Here is a 19781-nt window from a genome sequence, read left to right as displayed (position 1 = left end):
AGGCCTGGGGAAAGGCGTAAGATCTTAACTTGCCCATCGTGACCTACCTCATAAGTGTCACAACTGGCACTCACATTTTGACTTTCTATCTCAACAAATTGAGGGATTTTCCTAGTACAGGGAAACATGGGACATGAAAGCAGGCTCTAAGTGTCTGAAATGTTACCAAATGTAAAGAGCACCAGCTTCCTATTTAGCAGACCTGGGTTCAGAGCCTGCCTCTAACAGTTACTAATTTGACATTGGACAATTCATTTCACCCCTCAGTGCTCCTTTTCTAGTGAGGCCTTGAATCCTGTCCATCACTTTGTGACCTTGTTTGGGGTTTTCTTGGTGGAGATCCTGGATTGGTCTACCATTTCCTTCTCCAGATCATGTGACAGATGGGGAAACTGAGGTCAACAGGATTAAGTGCCTTGTGCAGAGACCCTCAGCTAGAAAGTGTCTAAGGTCAAATTGAACTCAGGAAGAGGAGTCTTCTTGACTGGAGGTTCAGTGCTCTGTACAGTGTGGTGGTGACTACTCTCTGTTCAACGTTTTAGGCAACTCTCAAGGTATAATTTTCATAGAAGGTGAAAACCTGTTTTGGTCAAGGGATTTTCTTCATAAAATCACAGTTTCAATCACTGTCTTTTCTTCAGTGTTACCAGAGATCAACTTGAAATGTAATACTCTGGTTTTAGAATTGTTGTTTTTCTTCCTGAAAATTTAAATGTTTTTGAAATTTTGGGCAGTTGTATTACTTTCCCCTCACCCATTTTTGGTTTCAGCTCCCTCTTGATCATGTTTCTTTTACCTTGTCCATGTCAGTCACCCTTCTTCCTAATGGAGATGACTGAATCTAGAATTGAGTGTAAAGTAATTTTCTTCTCCCACAACATTTAACAGTGGATGCTGACACTTTTTTATGTTACTTTCAGATTCCTTTGTTGAAAAAAGAGAATGTGAAAACAAGGAGTCAACTCCAAAACAATATATTACTACTAATGAGACATCAATAGAGAGACTCATAAAGGATGATCTCTGCAATTCTAAATTGGGAGAGGCTTGGAATTATGGTACTGGATTAGAAAGGCAGATAAACAACCCAGAAAGACAGTCCATGAAACTAATCGTTAAGCACTGCAAAACTTCATGTAACAGAATTTCCATGGCGAAGAACCTTTGTAAGTTTAATAAATCCAGGAACTTTTACATTCACCACTCAAAACTTAATCATTCCCATAGAGTATGTTCTCAAGGAGAACCTCATAGAATTAATGAATGTGGTGAAATCTTCCACATCAATTCATGTCTTAATGTACATGGAGAAATTCATACTGGAGTGAAACCTCCTAAATTTGGTGAATGTGGTAAGGCTTCCAGCTACAATTCAGATCTTGCTATTCATCAGAAAAATGTGGAAGAAAAGCCTATAAGACAGTGTAATACAGGTAGGAAAACTTTTAGTCAGAAGAAATATGTTTCTCAACAAAAGCTAATTCCTATTAAAGAGAAACTCTATAAATGTAATGAATGCGGGAAAACCTTCAGCTTTAAAGGATCCTATTATAGACATAAAAAAATCCATTCTGCAGTGAAACCCTATAAATGTAAAGAATGTGTAAAAGCCTTCACGTGCAAGCAACACCTTCGTAGACATGAAATTAGTCATACTGGAGAGAAACCCTATAAATGTAAAGAATGTGGAAAAGCCTTCAGCGAAAAGGGATTCCTTAATAGACATGAGAAAATTCATACTGGAGAGAAACCCTATAAATGTAAAGAATGTGGAAAAGCCTTCAGTGACAAGGGATCCCTTAATAGACATGAGAAAATTCATACTGGAGAGAAACCACATAAATGTAATGAATGTGGAAAAGCCTTTAGGGACAAGGAAGACCTTAATAGACATGAGAAAATTCATACTGGAGAGAAACCTTATAAATGTATTCAATGTGGAAAAACCTTCACATGTAAGAGAAATCTAGATGTGCATGAGACAATTCATTCTGGGGAGAAGCCTTATAAGTGTAATGAATGTGGAAAAGCCTTCAGATATAAGGGAAACTTTTATTCACATAAGAGAATTCATACTGGAGTGAAGCCCTATCAATGTAATGAATGTGGAAAAGCCTTCTGGAAGAAGGGAGGGCTTAATTCACATAAGATAATGCATACTGGAGTGAAACCCTATAAATGTACTGAATGTGGGAAAGCCTTCAGCTGTAAGAGACGCCTTGTTCTACATGAGGCAATTCATACTGGGCAGAAGCCCTATAAATGTAATGAATGTGAAAAATCCTTCATTCGGAATGATCACCTTAAAAGGCATGAGAGAGTTCATACTGGAGAGAAACCATATAAATGTAATAAATGTGGAAAATCCTTTAGGTGTAAAGAAGGAATTTATGGACATGAAAAAATTCATACTGGGCAGAAGCCATATAAATGTAATGAATGTGGAAAAGTCTTTAGGCAGAAGGAGCCCTTAATTCACATAAAAGAATTCATACTGGAGAGAAACCCTATAAATGTAATGAATGTGAAAAAGCCTTCAGGGAAAAAGGAATACTTAATAGACATAAGAAGATTCATACTGGAGAGAAATCTTATAAATGTAATGAATGTGGAAAAGCCTTCTATCATAAGGGACATCTGAACAGACATAAGAAGATTCATAAAGAAGTGAAACCATAAATGTAATGAATGTGGAAAAGTCTTCAAATATATGGGAAATGTTAATTTACGTAAGAGAATTCATATTGAAGAGAAACTCTAAAAATCTAAGGAATGTGGAAAAACTTTTTAAGTGGTAGAGAAATTTTAAAAGACATAAATTCATACTGGAGAGAAATCCTTTGAATGTACTCATGTTGAAGCAGACTGTAATCAAGAGCCGAATTTTGAATGTTATGAAATTGAGAACACTTTCTTATACGTCTCAAACTTAAGAAATATCAGATAATTCATATTGCAGAAAAATCTAAATATAAAGAATATCCTACAATATGTTGTTTGCAAGAAACACATCTGACACAGAGACACATACAGATTAAAGGTAAAAGACTTGAACAGAATTTATATTTGTTCATTTGAAATTTTAAAAAGTGTTATCTGATCTCAGATAACATAAAAATAAAAATAAATCTTACTAAAAGAGATAAGGACAGAAAGTACATTTTGATAAAAGAGTACCATAAAAAATGAGGTAATAAAAATGCTAAATATTTCTTATTATGATTTGTGCCCCTCTCCCTGAATCACTTCCTCATTCCTTTGGATTTATCCTAGTACTTACTTCTCTTGAATGTTTCATATCCCCCCCAATTGAATATGAACGCATTGAGAGCAGGACATGTCTTACTTTCATATTTGTGCTATCAGCACAAATTATAGTTCCTGCCACATAATATTTAGTAAATGCATGTGAATGTTTTGATTTTTTAAAATCTATGCTATATTTCCACACCTGAGATCGCTGCTTTTGAATCTGTTCCATCTTCCTAATGTATCTTCTATTAGATTTGGCCATCCCAGTGAGCTCTGATGATAAAAAAATTATAGAACCTCATTGCTAGAAGGACTTCATCCTATATGTCATTTACAACATAACTTATAATTGGTCACCACTTGTATTTTTGTTTGTTCATTTCTGACTGTTTATGACATTATTTGGAGTTTTCTTTGCAAAAAATATTAGCCATATCTTTCTCCAGCTTATTTAAAAATGAGAAAACTGAGGCAAGCTGGTTAAGCGACTTCCCTAAGTTCACACAGCTACTTGGTATCTGAGGCTAAATTGAATTCATGATAATAATTTCAAGGTCAGTGCAGTATCTGTTGTAACACCTAGGTGCCCAAAAGTGTAGTGGCAGGAGCCATCTGAGTGATTTATTATATTTCTGGAGAGCTCAGATTTTACAAGGTATTATTCCTTACATGAAGTCAGAATCTTCCTTTTCATTCCTACCACTTGGTTCGGGGACTCCTGATTCTTCCTTCTGGAAATAAGCAGAACAATAGTGACTTCCTCCTTTACATGATAGACCTTCAAGAACCATCCTAGTCACCTTTGATTGAAGATTTTTTGTAGGTTAAACCCCCAGGCTTCCTTGAGCCAGTTCCTATATGATGTCAGCTAAAAGGATTCGTATTGCAGCTGGCCTAGATACCATGAGATCAGGTACAAACTCTTCTGTTTGGTCTGTAAAGAATTTTGAACCAACCCAGCTCTCCAGACTTGATCATTATTCTGTCATGTATCTCCTGGTCTTTGTGCACAATTCTTGAAATGCAATGAAAGCTATAGGTACAAGTACATGATTCTATAGGCCTTGGAACTCATTTCTGTCCATGTCTATTAGGTAATTACAATGTAGCAAAGTATTATTCACCTTTGTTATGCAGTTGTTGAATAACCCTGGGAACAAACACAATTAAAAGGATAATGTCCTGGGTGGATTCTGGCCAAATCCAACAAGGATGCGTTATTTATATACTGGAACTAGCCACTCCAGGAGAAAAGCTTTACTTTTGACAGACTCTGGTAGGACTGGATCCCCTTCTGGATTCACTCAAGAAAGTGAAGTCAATATTGCTGGCATTTGGCCACCTTTGTTCCCTGGGCTATTTGAGTCAGGATAATTCAATTCCAAAATTGGAGTCTCATCCATGGAGAGGATGCTCTGCCTGGGACTTTGCTGGTTGGGACTTGCAGAGCTGTAATCCAGGATTCCCCAGTCAGAAGTCTACAAAGTTAGTGCTCAGCCAATTCAAAGATGTATTGTTTCTCGTCTCCCCCTCTAGTCTATGTATTTCTTTGTATTGTAGTAATTATATTAATCATAGGATGCATTAAGTGCTTTTGTTGTAAGAACTGTCAATTCTTGTTTTCTTTTTTTATGATTCCTTGTTATCCATTGTTATTTTACTTTTTGTTGTTTGCATTTTATTTTCATTCTTATTTTTTCCGATTTAATTTGATTTTTCTTGTGCAGCAAGATAATTGTATAAACATGTATACATATATTGGTTTTAATATATATTTTAACATGCTAAAAAAAAAGAGTGAAAATGCTATGTTGTGATCCACAATCAGTTCCTACAGTCCTCTCTCAGAGTGTAGATGGCTCTCTTCATCACAAGATCATTGGATCTCGCCTGAATCATCTCATTGTTGAAGAGAGCCATTAGTAATTAAATTATAGAAATTTATCACAAGGTTAATACACTATGACCAGATGGGATTTATACTAGGAATGTAGGACTGATTCAGGATTAGAAATATTAGCAGCATAATTGGTCACATCAATAACTAAACCCATACAAAGCTTAGGATTATCTCAACAGATGCAAAAAAAATTTTTTTCAACAAAATATAGCACCCATTCCTATTAAAACCACAAGAGAGAATAGGAATAAATAAAGCTTTTCTTACAATGACAAGTATTATCCATCTAAAACCATCAAAAGGCATTCTATAAAATGGGAGTAAGTTAATAACATTAACTAAGTCCAATAACATGAGGCTTGAAACAAGGTTGCTTCTATCACCATCACTATTCAATACTGTATTGGAAATATTAGCTTTAGTAATAAAGAGAAAACAAAATTGAAGGAATTAGAGTAGGTAATGAGGAAACAATTATCACTCTGCAGATAATATGACAGTATACCTAGAGAAGAATCTAAATACTTAACCACTTGAGCAGAGTTTAAAATATAAAATCAGCCCATAAAAATATCAGCAACATTTTTATATATTAATGATCAACTGTGATGGATGAGGCTTTTTTCAACAATGAGGTGATTCAGGCTAATTCCAATGGAATTGTGATGGAGAGAGCCATCTTCATTTAGAAGGAGAATTATGGGGATTGAATGTGAATCACAATATAGTATTTTCCACTTTTTTTTTGTTGTTATTTGCTTGCTTTTTGTTTTCTTTCTCTTTTTTTTCCCTTTTTGATGTGATTTTTCTGTGCAACATGATAAATGTGGAAATATGTACAGAAGTAGTGTATGTATTTAACATATTGGATTATTAATTATCTAGGGGAACAAGAGGAGGAAGAAAAATTTAGAATACAAGGTTTTGCAAGGGCAAATGTTGAAAACTATCTTGGATTGTATTTTGAAAATAAAAAGCTATTTTAAAATTTTTTTAATTTATTAATTAATTAAAACCAGGGACAAGAAACATAGAGAATTTTCACATAAAATAACTCTAGACAATATAAATGCTTGGGAATCTATCTACCAAAACAAATCTAAGAATTAGATGAACACAATTACAAATTGCTTTTCACATAAAGCAGTAAGCATCTGGAAAAATATCAATTGTTCATGAGTAAGCTGAGTGAGCCAATATAAAAAAAAAATAAAAATTCTACCTGAATCAACTTAATTCATGTTATGTCTATCAACAAAATACTGTTTTCTAGGCCTAGGGAAAAATAACAAAATTCATAGGGAAGAAAGAATAAAAGGTCAAGAAAATTAAGGAAATTAATGAAGAAAAAAAAAAGACAAAAGTAGCCTAGCCATTCCAGATCTCAAACTATCCTATAAAGTAGCAATGATCAAATCTATCTGATACTGGCTAAGGAGGACTTGTGGATCAGTAGAATCAATTAGATACACAATACTGGAGTAGTAAATGACCTTAGAAACCTACTGTTGCACAGACTCCAAGACACCTGCTTCAGAGATAAGAATTCACTATTTGGCAAAAAATATCTAGGAAAACTGGAAAACATTGTGACAGAAAATAGATAAAGACCAACATCTTACACTATATAACCAAGATAAGGTCAAAATGTGTACATGATTTAGACACAGTGATATCAAAAGAGCAAAGAATAGTTCTATGGAAAAGTGAAAAAATTTTGATCGAACAAGAGCTAGAGAGTATTATAAGATGCAAAATAGATAATTTTGATTATACCAAAATTAAAAAGATTTTGCACAAACAAAATCAATGCAATCAAGATTAGAAGGGAAAAAAAACTGGAGAACAATTTCTACAGCAATTGTCACTGATAAAGGTCTCATTTCTTAAATATACAGAGAACTGAGTAAAATTTGTAGGAATACAGGTCATTGCCCAGTTGATATATAGTCAAGGGATATAAAGATGCAATGTTCAGATGAAGAAACTAAAGCTATCTATAGTCATATGAAAAAGATGCCTTAAATCACTGGATTAAAAAAAAGGAAAACAATTCTGAGGTAATATCTTATGCCTTTAAACTTGGCTGACATAAAAGGAAAATGATCAGTGTTGAAAGGAGGTGTGGGAAAATTGGGACACTCATGCACTATTGGTGGAATTGTGAACTGATCCAGTCATTCTGAGGGCAGTTGGAACTATTTCCAAAAGGCAAACAAACTATGCATACCTTTTGACCAATATCACTATTAGGTCTGTATCCCAAAGACAAAGGTAAAAGGACCAACATGTACAAGAATATTTAGAGAGCATTATTTGTAGTGATAACACCTAAAACTTGAGAGGATGTCCTAGTTGAATAAGTTATGCTATGAATGTAATGGATTGCAATTGTTCAATAAGAAATAATGAGCAGGCAAAGTTAAAAACTGGGATAATTTATGAACTGATGCTCAATTGATGAGGTGCAAATGATGAGGCTAGTGGTAGTGAAGAGTGAGAATTGAGGTGAGGAATCCCCTCTGGTTGGCCTAGGTCCAATGCAAAAGAATTCGCAAACCTGAAAAGTTTGTGTGGCAAAAGAGATTTTTATTGGCACTGAGAAGCCAGCTTTGCTAGGAAGACAGCCTTTTTAGTGGGTAAAAGGTCCTGTTAGGAAAATAACAAAGGTTAACACTAAAAAGAGAATATTTTCACAGTGGGCAAAAGTCCTGGCAGGCAACATTGCCAAGAAGAGAGCTTCCTTGGCAAAGCAAATTCCTCTTTCTGACTAATGCAAAGATTTGGGGTTCAGAGTTGTCTTTTATTAAAAGTCTGAGACTTGGGCTCTCATTCAAAATTAAATGAGATTCCTTCAAGGTTGTCAATGCCCAGGGCTTAGATTTCCAGTTGAAAAGAGATTACTTATCTTGGAGTTTCAAGCCACTCTATATCAGGCTGAAATCTCCAACTGAATGAGACCACTTAACTGAGTGTTGTCTGGGAAAGATATGCTTTTCCCAGGGTATGGAAGCTCCCCAGAAGGGAATCCAGGACCCCCAAAAGATCTCAGCTTACTTCACAATGAAGTAACCAGAACCAAGAGAAACACTGTACATAGTAACAACAACATTGTGCAGGTGATCAACTATGACAGACTTAGCTCTTTCCAGCAATGCAGTGATTGAAGAGTATTCTAATAGATGGGATGGAAAATGCATCCACAACTACAAAAAGAATTGAGAAGACTGATTGCATATCAAAGCGTACTATTTTCATTTTGGGGTTTTTTTTCTTTATCATAATTTTCCCCCTTTGCTTAGATTTTTCTTTCACAACATGACTAACATTGAAATATGTTTAAAATGATTTGTACATGTATAAACTTATATCAATTTCCTTGCTGTCTTGGGGAGGAATTAGCAGAGGGAGAAAAATTTAGAACTTAAAATCTTATTAAAAATCAATGTTGCAAATTATCTTTACATGTATTTAGAAAAAATTTAAAAATATATTAAAAAGAGAAGAAATAAAAATGGAAAGATTTCTTTGAAGCAATATAAAAGGAAGAATAAAGAGAATGGAATTTGAAAAAAATTAAATGAAAGCCAAAAGATACGATAATGATTTTTTGGAAAAGAAAAAAGAAAAGAAACATGAAGGAATCAGATTGTAGTTTGCTATGGAAATAAAATTTGAAAATTGACTCATCATTTGAATTGATGATAAAATATAAATATTATGAAATAAATTTCCTTAGTTGTAATGATTTGAGGTTAAGTTGAAAATAATAAGTAAAACATGAATATTTAACAAATTTGAATACTGAGGAAAAGAACCATTATTTTTAATCAATATGTTGTGGGAAATCATAGGAAATAGAGCAGAACTAGAGCATTGTACGAAGTAATAGCAGTACTGTGACAAGGGTCAATGGTGAAAGACTTATTTCCTCTGGTCAATATAAGGAACCAAGACACCTTCAAAGGACCCATCATGAAATTCCCCCTTGAGAAAGATCTGATGAAACCCTGGGTCAGATGGAAGCATACTTTCTTCATATTCTTTATTTTCCTTTTTTGTTGTGTATTTCCTTTTGTAATATGACTAATATGAAACTATATTTTTCATGACTTCACATGTGTAATCAATATTATACTTCACATGTTTTTCATGATTTCACAGATACAATCAATATCATATTACTTGCTTTCTCAAAGGAGAGGAAGGAAGGAGGAAGACAAATTAAAACTCAAAATTTGAAAAAAAACTTTAAAAAATTTAAATCATAATTGTGAATTGTTTAATAAAATTAAAAAATATTTTAAAAATAACATTAGCATTTCCACATTTGGAATACAACATGGTACCAGATGTGATACATGAGAAAGTACAAATGGTATTTTGAAAAAAAGTATTAAGTACTTACCATGTGTTAGTTACTGAAGTTAAAAAGACTAAAGTGAAAAGTTCCTGCTGCTAAGGAATTTATAATCTAGCCCAGGGAGAAAACATACAAATATATAAAAAGATACCAAATAGATACAACATGATGTGGGAAGTGGAAGGATCAGGAAAGGCCAGAAGTAGAAAGTGTTATAGTGAGCCCTTGAATATTGCTGGAGTCATGGGCATGGTGCCCCCATAATTGGGAAAATCCATATTAAAGTTCCTGGTCCTGCCTTTGTACCATAGAAAAATTCTGAATAGTATGAAAAGATAAAATATGTTGATGTCACACAACACTATCTATATACTTAGTGCATTTCTGAGTTTCTAAATTTTTTTCTGTTTTGTCTGTGGCTTCTGTAGAACTCTCCCCAAATTCCTATTTAGTTTCTTAGGGTGATCTGCAATGTATATGGACATCTCAATGAGGAAAAGTCTCAACATAGAAGCGAGACCTGTACTTCAGCTGATCGTTGTTGTGCTACCGGGAGCTATTGGAATACATGGGAGCCACCTGACAGTGGCTGCTGGAGATCCAACCCAGACCTACAGAATGGATCTCCTCTTGTGAGAGGATGATACAAGGAGACTGAGAGGCAGTTGCTGTTCTCTGACCCCTCTGATTGAGAGGCCATTGGGTTGTCTGACCTTTGTCTTCTTCCCTTTGCCTCCAATTAATCTCATTCCTAGCCTGCAACACCTGTGTCAGCAAAGGCTGCCCCGCAACTCCTTCAGATGCTATGATCCACAGCTGTGGAGGCTCTCGGAGAATTGACCTGTCCTTTAACAGATCATACTTGAGGAGAAAATACATATGGAGGCTAAAGATGGAGAAGGGAAAGTCAGTGTAGCCCGATGATCATGTACCTGGAAAAGATTCATACGTAGGAAAGCTGGAAAGGTAAGTTATTTACACTTCTTTTTTTTTTTTTTTAATTTTAACACTTCTTCTTTAAATGTCCTTAATCCACTTATTTTTATGGTAAATTCTTACTTTACTTTCTCTTTCCCAAGAATTCTCTTTGAAATTGTGTCCAAGCTGAATGACTGCAAATATTCTGGAGTCATTTTCTTCTGCATTTGTGTCTTCAGTATTCTTGCTACCAGGACAGGTCTTCATGGTGTGTGTGTGTGTGTTTTTCTGACTTCATACTTGATGGGCCGGGCTCTGTGGCACTTGTGGAGGTAAAGTCTAGGGTGGTCTTGTTGTTGCTCCCCTGGAGTAGAGTGTTGTCTTATCCGAGGAGAATAATAAATATTTATTTATACTAATCTCCCAGGGTTGTTGGAAGAAACACAAGTTATGAAGTACTTAAAATAGTGTCTGTCTTGTATAAAGGATGAGCTTATCCTATTACAATTTTGTGGGAATACAATTGAGCAAGTTGCTATCCCATTTGTAGGTACCTTTTCTAAGTGTTATGAAGTATTAACAAAATTGGAAAACACAGGCTAAACATATTAAAGTATTACTAAAATAGCTTAAGCAACTTTCAAGGCAGAAAAATACTGGCATGTGGCAGATACTGCATAAATTGCTGTGATTAACATGAAAATGACAGGAGTAATAAGATAAATGGCTTTCTATGAATCAATATATTTGAAGGATATTTAAATTCTTATCACATGCTTGATGATTTTTTAAAGCAAGGCTAGAAAAACTTAAATTTCTTTCCCTTTTCAATTTGAATATTGTTACTTATAAATATATCTATTATATAATTATTGGAGTACATTTTTAAAAAGTAGTAAGTAATAATAATAGTAAATGACTTACTGTTGAGAAAAAAGCCTGGTAAAATCCTCTTAGGAAACAAAACCAATACATCCAAGATTAGAAGAGAAGAAGCAAACTTTTACAGCCAGTATTTCTAATAAAAGCCTCATTTCTAAAATATGTAAAGAACTGAGTCAAATTTAGAAGAATACAAGTCATTCCCCAATTTATAAAGAGTCAAAGGATATGAACAGACAATTTTCCATTTCACACCTCTCAGATTGGTTAAGATGATAGGAAAAGATCATGATAAATGTTGGAGGGAATGTGGGAAAACTGGGACATTAATACATTGTTATTATGGTTATGAACTAATCCAACCATTCTGGAAATATGTCCAAAAGGCTTTAAACTGTGCATATCCTTTATATTACACAATATTTGTATTATACAAAGGGTAACTGTGATACAAAAATGTTTGTAGCAGCTCTTTTTGTGGTGGCAAAGAATTAGAAAATGAGTAGATGCCCATCAGTTGGGGAATGACTAAATAAATTATGATATATGAATGTAATGGAATATTATTGTTCTATAAAAAATGATGAATAGATTGAGTTTAGAAAGGCCTGGAAAGATTTATGTGAACTGATGCGGAGTGAAATAAGCAGAACCAGGAAAACATGGTATCCTCAGCAACAACCAGATTGTGCAATGATCAACTATGTTAAACCTAGTTCTTTTCAGAGATCAGATTCAAGGCAATTTCAATAAACTTTGGATGGTAAATGTAATCTGCATCTAAAGAGGAAACTATGGAAACTGAATGGACATCAATACACACTTTATTCACTTTTGTTCTTTTTTTTGGTTCTGATTTTCCTCTCCCAATATGAATCACATGGAAATGTATATAAAAATGAATGTGTGTGTGTGTGTGTGTGTATATATATATATATATATATATATATATATATAAAATTTTTTTGTTGTATATGTAACTGGGGGAAATAAAAAAAAACTCAAATGAAAAAAATCAAATCAAATCCTCTTAAGAGATCTTTTGTCTGTGAGGTGCCTTGGGATGCACCCTACTGACAGGGTATAGTGAAATTCTGCGGCTTTACCATTTAAGGAACTAAGACTTCCCCTGCCCAAAGTAAAGAAATAATATTTTTGAATAATAAAATCGATGTCACGTGGGATCATTTGGACACTCATGTATCTTTTAATGTTTTGATTGAACCAGTTGTTCACTGTGCTTGAACTAGTAGTGAAGAAGTAGAAATAGCAGTGCAGTGCTAAACAGGTCTCCTAGGGCCGGGTGACTGAAGATGGCACTCCCTCCCTCCCAGAACTTCCCACCTATTATACATCTTTTGTGTATAAAGAGGTATTACTGTATCACATATGGGATTTAATTAGGCAAGAGTGAACCATCTTCAGACATCATCCCAGTGACAGCTACTTGTCCAATTTTGGCAACTCTGAATCAACTTCCTTTCAAGTCACATGCTACTCTTATACCCCTCTTTGAGCACCTGCAGAAGATTATGATTGTGCCCAAGGCAGCTCTTGACCAAGGTTAAACTTGGGCACAGCTCCCTCTGACACCGTAGCCTTCATCAAGGAAATTGTGCCCAGGTATGACCTACTTGTCATCTGGATTCTGTTGAGGGAATCTTGTCTCAGTCTTATCCCAAATCTATGCTAGAAATGGCTGATGTTCTCTCCTTAGCTTTATCTGCAAACCAAGGGGAATGAATGCGAGATAAAAAAAAAAATTCTAGATGAGATTTTGAGGCTAATATATGAGAAAAACAATTATCTAGTCCTAACCTAAAATTAGTGAAATTTTGCTGTTTGAGAAACAACAATTTGGGGCTCTTCTGAGTCTTATATGCGGGTATTAATGTCTTGACCCTGCATAAGGCTGTGAGTTCATCATTCAAGGACAATGCCATATTCCCCTGCCTTCTGCGGATTGCCACAGGTAGTTGTTTGTGTCTTAGAAAGTTGAGAGAACTTCCTTGCAAAGGTGAAGGTGGGATTCTCTTGAACCATCCCCATCTTGGTAAATAAGAAATTTCCCCACCTGGGTAATTCTGAACCTCGCCAGGACATCCTGACATACCATTGGTTGCTTATGGCTCATACCTGAAAACAAAGAGAACTAACATAGCTGTGTCCCTGCCTTTCTCCTCACATAGTAAATCCTATTGATAAGGACAAGTATGAAAAAGAAAAAGATAAAATGAACTCTATACGCTAGTTTAGTAAGGGATCACTTTGAATTGTCATTTGAATCACAGATAACAGCACTATGAAGCCTTACATTTGGTGGGTTATTTAGTTTATAAGATGACACTTTATAATAGTCTTTCATTATGATAATATGATTAGTGTGAGACATGATACAATTTGCAAAGTTGGATTAAAAATTTTAATGTAAAAAATTGTTTGAACCATCTATTTAATAGTATTAAGAAAAACAAAGATTCATTTTCCAATTCAGGCCCTCATGATGCAACAATTAAAAGTCTCTCATCACGTTAATTGTTTATTTTTAAGAGTCTAATTTCTGTTTTAGCTCTATTTTATATTAAGTTTGAGTTAAGTCTTAGCACCTTATATATAGATAAAGAAGGAAGAAGTCCCTTTAGAGCTCATCTAAGAACATGACTTATTTGAGAAATATAAAATTCAATGCCTTGAATTTTTTCACCTATATGAAGGAAATACAAGCCTTAATAAGTGAATCCATCTAAAGCTATGATTATTTCAAATTTGTTGTTAGAACCCATGGGATTGTAAATGATAGTGTTCTGAGTATGATTCCAGGTATGATCAATGATCCATAATGCCATCAACTCTATGGGATCGACATCCAGGAATTACAGATGGAGTACTCAAGGGGAAGGCCATTACACAGGAAACACAGTGCTTAACTCTATTATTAAATCATGCAATCAATATAAAATGTTTTTAGTAGGAGATCTATACCAGTCATGACTATAAACGGGAAAAACACAGGGGGAAAAAAAAAAGAGTCCTGTTAGCTCTTTCCATAATAGCTTGGCCAGTCAAATTGTAAGCAGTCCTAGTAACATGTCTAATAGCAATTTCTTGCTTCATGAAAATATATATTTTTCCTGAGGCAATTAGGGTTAAGTGACTTGCCCAGGGTCACACAGCTAGGAAGTGTTAAGTGTCAAGGTTGGATTTGAACTCAGGTCCTCCTGACTTCAGGGCTGGTACTCTATCCCTATGCCACCTAGCTGCCCCCATGCAAATATTTTTGAAACATAAACTGGTCCATAAACTGTCACTCTTAATTCCCTTGGGGTACCAGCCAAAGCAAAGCAATGGAATAAATTTTTTTTACATGAATAACTTTTTCACCACCTTAAATGGTTGCCCAAAGAAAGGTACAAAAAGTAGTAACATGTACACACTGACCTCTAATATGTGTGACATCCATTTGCCAAATTTCATTAGGGGGAAGTCCTCGAGAATTAATTCTTACAGGGGTTGATGGAGTAAATGAAACACATTTGAGACATTTCTTAACTATCTGCCATGCTTGTTCCTTAGAAATGCCATAGAGGCATCTCAAGGAATGTGAAGATAAATGGAATTTATCATGTGCCTCAATCGAAGTCTGACATATTTGCAGTGAAACAGCCTCACCCACAATTTGATTACCTTCAAAAATGGAACCTTTTCCAGCAGTATGAGACCTGACTGCAGGATATAAAAAGGATGATTTCTATTAAATATAACTATTTGAGCTTTCTTTATTAAATCTGCTATTTGCATGTTTTTATCACATATAATAGCTTGCTCTATTTTTTGTAAAAGTCCTACTGTGTATTCACTGTCAGATATTATATTAAGAGGTTCTCTGTAACGTTCAAGGGCTGCTATGACAGCAAAAAGTTCATTCTTTTTAGTGGATTCATATGGAGCATCTAAAACTAACAGCTGGTCCGATTTTTCAGGATATATTGCAACACAGTAGTTTTTTGTCATGTCAGTGAACATATTTGGTCCTTCCATGGGGGAGATGCTTACACTTTATTCATTGTGGATATGTCCAAATGTCATAATAAGAATAAGTAAGTAAGGATGAAGAAGGTCATACAGAGGCCCATTGACTAATTTAAAGCCCACAACAGAAAGGATTGTTGTAATTCCTCAAGGTCTTCTCTTGACAGTTTAAAGCTAACAATAGGCTGCTTTTCTGTCAGTAATGCTGCTCTTTTTATAGCTTTAAGGGCGGACTTACCAGTTGCTTCCAATTTATTTTCAAAAGTTTTGTTGAAAGAGCAATAAACCCATTCTAACAGTGCTTATCCTTGTTGAAGGGCAGCAAAAGGCAAATCAGACATAAAAATAGACACTTCTGTGGTCTGGGTATCATCTACCCTATCAGTATAAGAGGTCTCTATCAGATGCATAATGGATTGGATTGCCTCTGACTCTGCAGGAGACCATTCCCTAGCTGATGAAAAATTGGAATCTCCTTTTAGAATCTCATGTAAGGGCTGCATCATACTAGAAGGAGTAGGGTATGGCTCTAATCCATTGAATGGAACCTACTAATTTTTGAAAATCATTCAAGGTTTTTATTTTTTGTGCAATCGATCATAGGTGGCTTTTGAGGGATAATTTGGCCTTTTATATTAAACCCTAAGTATGAATATGAGGCAGTAATCTGAATTTTTTTCTGGTGCAATATGCAGACCATATTTCTCTAATTCTTTGGCTATCTTTACTGAAACCTGATTCAGTTTCTGTTTATCTAGATGCGACACCAGAATATCATCCATATAATGTATAATGTATGTGTTCGGCCATTTTTTCCTAATCAATTCTATTGTTCTCAACACATACTATTGGCACAAAGTGCCATACCCTGGGGTAAAACCTTCTATTTATTTATATCTTTTCATTGGGTCCTTCATGTTAATTTGTGGCACAAAAAAAAGCAAATTTTTCATGGTCAGCAGGATGTAAAGGAATGCTGTAGAAATAATCTTGAATATCTATGCAATGATTTTTTGGTATATTTGGGGATGGCAAATCTGGTTGTAAAACTCCTGTTTCTAATGCAATATTTACCTGCCTCAAGTCTGTATAATCTAATAATCTAAATTTCCATAACTTCTTTGTAATAACAAAAACAGAATTCCAAGGACTAAAGGATTCCTCAATATGCCCTAAATGGAGTTGTTCTTTCGTCAACATTTCCAAAGCAAGGAGTTTTTCCATATGTTACCATATGTCATTGATCCACCCAGATAGGCTGAATGTTTTTCCACTTCAAAGGGGGACAAGTACACCCTACGAAAAATTCTCATTTGTCAGTCTTAGCCTTAAGTATTCCATAATGTCTCTTCCCCATAGATTCACTCTAAGCCCAGGAACTATTAAAGGCTTAATAGTACTTTGCATTCCACCTACTTCTAACCATTCTAACCATTCTTTCACCTAGTATACCATTTGATTTCCGCCCACTTCATTTACTTTTTGAGTGGCCTATTCAAGTTCCCAGGAAGAGGGCCATTCATCTGCCCTAATGACAGTTCAATCTGCCCCAGTATCCAAGATTCCTCTGAATGTCTGTCCCATTAATCTAATATTATACTAGGGCTTCCTCAAATTTATATATTGTGCTAGTCCTAAATCAATGCCTTTCTCTTCTAAGCTCCCTAAAGCTACAGGCTGTTTATTATTGATGTAAGTAGTTTCATCATGGGGGTTTGTAAAGATTAGATGAGATTCCCCGGATCCAATATGATAGTATGAATGATACTGGGAACATAGTCAGGATTGTTCAAAATTAGCACCTTTCCCTAAATAGATTGCACAGGCAGATTGACTGTGGTATGTGTGTGTGTGTGGGGGGGGGGGAATTTGGAAGTTCCCTAAACTGTAAATTGCCCTTTCGATGACTGCTGGGCCCATAGTGTCCTGTACTCACTATTCAATTCATTTGCACAGGAAAGGTTTGTAGCACCCCTCCCAATCCCGTTTCCCAGCTTCTTTCTACACTGTTTTGTATAATGTCCAGGCTTTCCATACTTAAAACAATTGCCTACATTTTTACTGGTGTTATTTTTACAATCCTTGACATGTCCAGCTGGCTTTACCACATCTATAGCATTTTCATTCAGATGGAAATGCCTTTCCCTCTTTTAGGGCTCTGGTTCACACCTCAGCACTATACAACTTTTTTACATCTTTTACCTATGTCTTCTATGCTGGTGTCTCTAGGGAGACCTATCATCACCTTTTTTTTTTTTTTTTTTCACCTTTTTCCTTTTTAATGTTATGAACATGCCCTTGTTAGTTTTAGCAATTTATTGATTACATTGATCGAAATATATCATAGGATATAAATGATTAGTTTAACAGGCATTCAGAGAAAACAAAGTTCAATTTCACTAAATTACCAGTTAAAGTTTAAAACAGGAGGGTTTCTCTTGATTCCTGTAGGCTAGAATAGAATTTGATTCTTCTTTCTTTCCTACCTCCTTTCTTTTCTCCTTTTTCTTTCCCTCCCTGAATTCTTTCTTCCTTCAATCTTTCCCTTTCTGTTGCTCACATATTTACTACTATCATCACCTTTTTAAAGTCGGCATTAGCGTTCTCCTTAAATTAAAATTTTAACATTTTATTTATTTATTTGCAAAACATATGCATGGGTAATTTTTCCAACATTGACCCTTGCAAAATCTTTTGTTTCAAATTTTCTCTTCCTTGCCCCCAGCCCCTCCCCTAGTTGGCAGATAGTCCAATGTATGTTAAAATACATGTTAAATCCAATATATGTATACATATTTATACAGTTATCTTGCTGCACAAGAAAAATCTGATCAAGAAGAAAGGAAAAGAAAAACTGAGAAAGAAAACAAAATGTAAGCAAATAACAACACAGAAAGTGAGAATACTATGTTATGTTCCACATTCTGTTCCCATGGTTCTCTCTCTGAGTATACATGGCTCTCTCCAACAAGTGGAACTGGTTTGAATCATCTCAATGTTGAAGAGAGCCATGTTCAACAGAATTGATCATCCTGTAGTCTTTTTGTTGCCATGTATAATGATCTCCTTGTTCTGCTCATTTCACTTTGCATCATTCATATAAGACTCTCCAGGTCTCTCTGAAATCATCCTGCTGATCATTTCTTACAGAGCAATAATATTCCATAACATTCACATACCACAATTGATTCAGCCATTCTCTAATTGATGGGCTCAGTTTCCTGTTTCCTGCAGTATGAAAAGGGCTGCCACAAACATTTTTGCACATAAGGTCACTTTCCCTCCTTTAAGATCTCTTTGGGATATAATCCAGGAGAAACACTGTTGAAATCAAAGGGCATGCACAATTTGATAACTTTTTGAGCATAGTTCCAAATTGCTTTCCAGAATGGTTGGATGTATTCCCAGTTCTACCAACAATGTATTAATATCCTAGTTTTCCCATATCCCCTCCAACATTCGTTATTATCTTTTCCTGTCATCTTAGCCAATCTGAGAAGTGTATAATGGTATCTCAGAGTTGTCTTAATTTGAATTTCTTTGATCAATAGTGTTTCAGAGCAACTTTTCATGTGACTACAAATAGTTTCAATTTCTTCATCTGAAAATTATCTGTTCATATTCTTTGACCATTTATCAATTGGAGAATGGCTTGGTCTATTTATTAGAAATTTGAGTCAATTCTCTCTATATTTTTTAAATGAGGCCTTTATCAGATCCTTTGGATGTAAAAGTGTTTTCCCAGTTTATTGCTTCCCTTCTAATCTTGTCTGCATTAGTTTTGTTTGTACAAAAACTTTTCAATTTAATATAATCAGAATTATCTATTTTGTGATCAATAATGATCTCTAATTCTTTGGTCACAAATTCCTTCCTCCACAAATCTCAGAGGTAACTATCCTATATTCTTCTAATTTATTTATAATCTCATTCTTTATGTCTAGCTCATGAGCCTATTTCAACCTTATCTTGGTATACAGTATTAGGTGTGGGTCTATGCCTATTTTCTGTCATATCAATTTTCATTTTTCCCAGCAGTTTTTGTCAAATAGTGAATTATCATCCCAAAAGCTGGGGTCTTTGGGTTTTTCAACTAGATTGCTATAGTCATTGACCATTTTGTTCTGTGAACCTAAACCTATTCCACTGATCTTCTCTATTTCTTAGCTAGAAGCAAATAGTTTTGATCACACATACACACACACATACACATACATATATATTAATAATATAGTTTTAGATCTGGTACAGCTAGACCACCTTCATTTGCTTTTCTCTTCATTAATTCCTTTGAGATTCTTGACATTTTGTTCTTCCAGATGAATTCTGTTATTTTTTCTACGTCAGTAAAATAGTTTCTTGGCAGTTTGATTGGTATAGCACTAAATAAATTGATTAGTTTAGGAAGTATTGTCATCTGTATTATATTTGTTCAAC

At 34.8% G+C, this 19781-nt stretch overlaps 2 protein-coding genes across 2 annotated transcripts in view; one reads left to right on the top strand and one right to left on the bottom strand.

Moving 5' to 3' along the window:
- The first annotated feature begins 929 nt into the window (after nucleotides 1-929).
- LOC127547589 (zinc finger protein 501-like) lies at nucleotides 930-12147 on the top strand. The gene is made up of 2 exons (XM_051974499.1): nucleotides 930-3040; nucleotides 10271-12147. Exon 1 carries the CDS (start codon nucleotides 1103-1105, stop codon nucleotides 2639-2641), a length of 1539 nt encoding a protein of 512 aa, XP_051830459.1. The 5' UTR covers nucleotides 930-1102; the 3' UTR covers nucleotides 2642-3040; nucleotides 10271-12147.
- A 2153-nt stretch (nucleotides 12148-14300) lies between these two features.
- Nucleotides 14301-19781, bottom strand: part of LOC127546390 (zinc finger protein 566-like) — an 83817-nt gene continuing 78336 nt past the window's right edge. Inside the window, exon 6 of the mRNA XM_051973523.1 lies at nucleotides 14301-14306. Within this exon, the coding sequence (XP_051829483.1) occupies nucleotides 14301-14306 (6 nt within the window). The remainder of the gene's footprint in view (nucleotides 14307-19781) is intronic.

Source organism: Antechinus flavipes, chromosome 2, assembly GCF_016432865.1.
Source record: "Antechinus flavipes isolate AdamAnt ecotype Samford, QLD, Australia chromosome 2, AdamAnt_v2, whole genome shotgun sequence".
Taxonomy (NCBI): domain Eukaryota; kingdom Metazoa; phylum Chordata; class Mammalia; order Dasyuromorphia; family Dasyuridae; genus Antechinus; species Antechinus flavipes.
The sequence above is the reverse complement of the archived record's forward strand: the minus strand, read 5'-3'. Positions and strand labels throughout refer to the sequence as shown.

Excerpts from the sequence above, each read along its gene's own strand:
- LOC127547589 (XM_051974499.1), top strand. The coding sequence starts at position 1,103 with ATGAAACTAATCGTTAAGCACTGCAAAACTTCATGTAACAGAATTTCC.